At 36.3% G+C, this 5,716-nt stretch overlaps 1 protein-coding gene across 1 annotated transcript in view; it reads right to left on the minus strand.

Annotated features, from left to right (window-relative positions):
* ATAD2B (ATPase family AAA domain containing 2B) overlaps nucleotides 1–5,716 on the minus strand; it is a 262,920-nt gene that overhangs the window by 155,914 nt on the left and 101,290 nt on the right. Inside the window, exon 13 of the mRNA XM_007939264.2 lies at nucleotides 2,799–2,887. Coding sequence (XP_007937455.1) covers nucleotides 2,799–2,887 — 89 coding nt within the window. The remainder of the gene's footprint in view (nucleotides 1–2,798; nucleotides 2,888–5,716) is intronic.

Raw genomic sequence — 5,716 nt, forward strand, 5'->3', positions numbered from 1 at the left:
ATGAGACAAAGTATATGTGAACTGCTGTATGGAAAGTGAATTTGCTCTGTAAATCTTCACCCAAATCACAAGAAGAAAAAAAAAAAAAAAAAACACCCAGTCACTACTCACCAAAGCAGGATGTAGAAAAATGCTTTTGTAACCTATGTTATGCCAATTCAGCTTGGTGGTCCCAATAACCATGTTTCTGAGCCCACAGGCCCAGCAACTCACTTCCTACTTGATGTTTTTTCTACCATTTTATGGATTTGTCTATTCTGAATACTACATATAAATGGAATCATACAACACGTGACCTTTTGTGTCTGGATCGCTTCACTTAGCGTTATTTTCACGGTTCATGCATATTGTAGTGTGTGAGAACTTCGTTCTTTTCAGTGGATAAATAATATTTCATTGTCTACCCATCCATTCAACAGTTGATAGATATTTGAGTTGTTGTCACTTTTTGGCTATTACAAATAATATTGCTATGAACATGTGTATAACTTTTGGTGATTTTTTCCCACCATTTCACTTTGGTCATTTCCGTATCCTCATATGTTGATGTGTCTCTTGTAAACAAAAAACATAGTTGTATTTTATTTGCCCCTAGTCTTTGTCTTTTAACAAAAATAATTAGCTCATTTATTTTTAATTTAATTATTGATAAATTTTGGTTTAAATCTACATTCATATTTTATAACGTTTCTCCCACTGGTTCTATGCTTTCTTCTATCTTCTTGATTTCTTTTGGGTTGATTTTTTTTTCTTCATTGTTTTACTTTTTCCTTTTAAGAATTTGAAAATTAAACACTGTTTCTATTTTATTACCAGCTACTCTAGAAATTAAAACTTCCATACTTGGTACATAAGAATTTCACTTCCAGGTATGACAAATGAGCAACCTGTCCCAGATAACTCACTGAGGATGAGAAAGACATAGAAAGGTACATGGGAGGTACAGACAACAAATATGAACTCTCTTGCAATGTACCACAAAAAAAAAAAAAAAATGTATGTGTGACTTACTCACTCTATCTATGCTCTTAACTGTTCTTCTGCATTTTTCATCTTTTTGTCTGTTTGTGTCAATTGACATATAATTTCTTTTGAACTATCTTCCAGTTCAATACTTTTTCTTCAGCACTGCCTATTCTGTTGTTAAAATTTTATATTTTCTCATGTCTAATCTAGCGGTTCAAACCCACCAGCCACTCCTCGGAAGGAAGGTTGGGCAATCCTACTTCCGTAGTGATACTGCCTCGGAAACCCAAGGAGGGGTCGCTATGAGTCAGGTTTGACTCGATGGCACATAACAACAACAACAACAACAATCTATTATGTGGTATTTTTATAAATTCCTAACACAGTATCAGTGGTCTCCTGTTGACAGTTTTACAAAAACTATAAAACAACAGTATTACTTTGAATGTAACAAGCATAGTTACTTTAAAAACTATGTCAAACAAATTCTAACACCTGAAGTTTCTATGGCTCTGTCTTTGCTGCTTCTCACCTTGCTTACTTTTGGACTTACGTAATTTCTAATTATGTTTTGCTCAGTCCTTGAAAATTTATTTGTGAAAATTATTTAATGCCTACAATGAAAGTTATTTTCTTCAGAGAAAGGATCTGTATATAATTCTGCTAATTTAGAGGTACTAACAGCTCTGGTGATGCAGTACCTAGGGCATTTGACTGCTAACCAGAAGGCTGGGGGTTTAAACCCACCAGCCACTGCTCGGGAAGAAGACTGGACAATTTACTTCCATAGAGATATCACACCTTGGAAACCCAAGAAGTCGCTATGGGTTAAAATCGACCCGATGGCAGTGAGTTTTGTTTTTTGTGGAACAGTTTCAAATCATTTTAATTCACAAGTTGAGGTTTCAAGATCAATCAGTGAGCAAGCCTATGATTACAACTTCACAAAGATTTTCTCTTCCCCTGCTTTGTCAGTACCAAGGCAACTTTACATATAATCCCCCAATTTGGAGTATGGATGGGAGGAATGGGGCAGGTAGACAGATGGTATACTTCTGGTTCACCTTTACCTTGAGGAAAAGGTGTTTTGAGTCCCATCTTAATGTCAGAAGGTCTTCTAATTAGACTTTATATCTAGGGTAGACCTAGGGCTTTAACTTTTGTTCTTCTCACACTAAGAGGTCATCAGTGTTCAGCAAAATGTCAACAAGGCAAAAGGAGCTTCAACTACCATTTTTTATTCTTCTTTCAGCTTTAGCTTTTTTATTATTCTAGCAGTTCATACATGTTACAGTGTCTTGCAGTATTGAAAAACAAATCATTTTTAGTTGCTTTTCAGAAGAAGACATGTTTAAATAGCCCAGCCTACTATATTTTCTGAAATTTAAATCCTAGAATTATTTTCTCTTTTATACTAAACTTATGCATTAAGTTAGCCCATCTATTAAACTATAACATATCAGAAGACTGAATGATCTTTCTCCTTCTCAAATACCTAAACAAGTACTTATGTATAATTGGTGCTCGATAAATATATTCTTCAAGACCAAGCTTGAGTAACATCTCTCCCCAAAAGCTTTCTGGGAGAAATATATTCTTCAGAGTTCTCCCATCTCCAGAACTTACTGATAACTCTTTACATCTTTTCCATAATTCTTTCTCACCAAATCACCTATTAAACATCATTTCAGTTTACAAGTAAAATTTCTTTGAAGTCACAGATTACATTTTAAAATTCTTTGTAAGTCTCACAGCCATTAGCCAATGACTCAGGATAATCACTGAATCAATGAGTTAAAAGAAGTCAACATTATCAGATTTGGAAAAATTACCTGTGGATTTGATCTTGCCTGCTAGAGCGAACTGGAGCTAATCCATCTATTTCATCAAAAAATATTATAGAAGGTCTCATCAAATATGCCTAGTATAAAAATAAAACAAATGTTATTTATTAATTTTCATTTTGAAAATGTAACTATTATGTTTTTAAATAGACAATGGGAGCAAATGGTATAACTTATATAGCAGTTATAAAGTGTATATATTAAAATGGAAATCTCATTGCGACCCCAGTCTCCAACCACAATGTCTTCTTACATAGACAACCACTGTTTTCAATCTGTGTATTTTTCTATATTACTTACACATAATACACAAGAGTATGTACTTTTAAACACAAATGGTAGCACACCATACATACCGTTCTGCCTTTATAGTGTAACAAAGCCTTTATCATATAACAATATGACTTGATTATTTTCCATATAAGTACAATAAGATGTGCCTTATCCTTTTTTATTTAAATTTTTAAAAATTTTAAATTTCTTTTTTAAAAAGATTTTATTGTGTTTTCAATGAAAGTTTACAGAGCAGATAACATTCCCATTCAATAATTTTTACACAAATTGTCCATTACATTGGTTACATTCTTCAAAATCCATGAATGTTCTCATTATTTTAGTCTTAGTTGTTCCATTTCCAGTTTCCCTATGCCCTTACCTTCCCATCTTTGTTTTAAAAATAATTGTTGACCCTTTTGTCTCACACAGATGACTTTTTAAAGAGGGCAGTACTCACGGGTGATAATTATCTTGTGAGCCAACTTGTTATACAGCTAAAAAGAAACCTCAGAGGATAACTTAAGTTCAAGGTTTTAAGAGTGTATCAGGGAAATAGTCTGACAGAGTCCTCTAGTTTAAAACAGTCCAGTAAGTCTGGATTTTCTTTTTTTTAACAACTTGAGGTTCTGTTCCATATTTTGCTCCCATTCTCTCAGGATTCATTTATTGGGCCCTGATTAGAACAACTGGGAGTGATAGCTGGGCCTCACCTACTTCTGGTTTCAGGGTAGATGAGGGCATGGTTTATGTAGACTAGTTTCTTCTCTGAGTCTTAGATTTCCTTCTTACTCTTTTGTTCTGATGAGTAGAGGGCAACAGTTGCATCTTAGATGGCCACTTCATGCATGCGCCATTATTAAATGAGTCCCCTATTCACAGACATTTAGGCTGCATTTAATCTTTTCCTATTATCAACAATAATATACAATAAATGATCGTGTACATTTATCATTTCACATGAGTGCAAATATATATATAAAATAAATTCTGAAAGTGAACTACTGGCTAAAAAACATGACATTATTAATTTAGTTAGATATTTGCATATTGGCTTCTACTGATGTACCAATTTACCTTCTCATCAGCAATATTTAAGAAGGTCCACCAACAATTATCATCAAATTTCTGGATCTTTGCTAATTGTGATGTGACTAATAGCTTTTATATGGTCTTTTTCACCATGGTCTTGTAACTCCACCAAATGACTAGGTGGGACTCTGCAAATAGACTAGGTGGGACTCTGCAAATAAGGTACTTGGCCCATCAACAGGACTGGATAGCTTGCTACTAATGCAAATAACATTTATGGCACCCTTGTAAAGGTGGAATCATGCAAATAAGGTGTATGGAACTCTAATGAAGGGATTGGCCAGTTCTGCCATCCTACCAGCTTAAAATGAGGCATCCCAAAAATGGAAAGCTGGGAACCTCACTACCACCAAGAAAGAAGAGCTGGGAGCACAGCACACCCTTTGAGCATGGGGTCCCTGAGCTAAGAACCTCCCAGACACAGGAGACAAAAAGCTGTAACACTGGAGATGGTGCAAGACACCAAGAAATGGCAACACGCACATCACAAAACCAGTAGCACCAGTACCAGGTGCATGGCAGGAGCCAGTGTAGTGGGCTTTCTGGCCCATGGAGCAAAAGTGCTGAGTCTTTCCAGATAGGAAACTTGCTGGCAGATTGGGGTGCCTCCAAGCACTTACTGAAGGAGCTAGATTTACTGACACATGGAGCTACAAGAGCTGAGCGCTTTCAGGCAGAAGCTTATTGGCAGAGTGGGATGCCTCCTATCAATAGAGCTAAAGAGTTTATTAACACTTGCCCAAGCAGGGTACAGTCTGGGCTGACCAAAGAGGAGAGAAGCCAAAAGGTTGAGGGCCAGGGATAGGACTGCCTGTGGATGTGGCCAAGAACTGGTCTTGACTGAAGAAAGGTATTTGGAGTCATTCTTGATTCTGAATTGTAATCTGGTATGTCACTAATCAATCACATAATTGTGAGTATCGTCTGTGAGTTCGGTGTGGCCACTGCAACGAATTATTAAACACAGAAAAAAGTAGAGAGTGCCATGGGAGAGACGGTTGGTTTAGGAAATGGTAAAAAAAAAAAAAAAAAAGTTGAAAAGAGGAGGTATATCTGACCTCCACTTAATAGTAATCAGCCTTGGGCTGTTCACACTGATAAAGACTCTCTCTTTTTCCTTGTGAAGCTAGATGGTGTTGTCTGATGCTACCACTATGCCATTTTTACACTAATTTTTTACAGAGAACAGTGCCTCATTTTAATTTTTATTTCTAAATGAAGATAAGCAATTTTCATATCGTTAAGTGGCATATTACTTTTTCCGTGAAAGTTCTGTTAATATCCTTTGCCAATTTTCTACTAAATCACTAGCCTCTTGTTTATTGATTTCTAGAAGCTATTTACTTATTTGAGCACCTCTGGTGGTGTAGTGAGAGCTCTGTCGGCATAGTGCCTAAGGCACTTGACTGATAACTAGAAGGCTGGCGGTTCAAACCCAGCAGCCACTCCTCGGAAGAAAGGTTGGGCAATCTACTTCCGTAGTGATACTGCCTCGGAAACCCAAGGAAGGGTTGCTATGAGTTGGATCCATCCCACAGCAG

Source organism: Orycteropus afer, unplaced genomic scaffold (assembly GCF_000298275.1).
Source record: "Orycteropus afer afer isolate SDZICR_OR568_19922 unplaced genomic scaffold, OryAfe1.0 scaffold00058, whole genome shotgun sequence".
NCBI classification, from domain to species: domain Eukaryota; kingdom Metazoa; phylum Chordata; class Mammalia; order Tubulidentata; family Orycteropodidae; genus Orycteropus; species Orycteropus afer.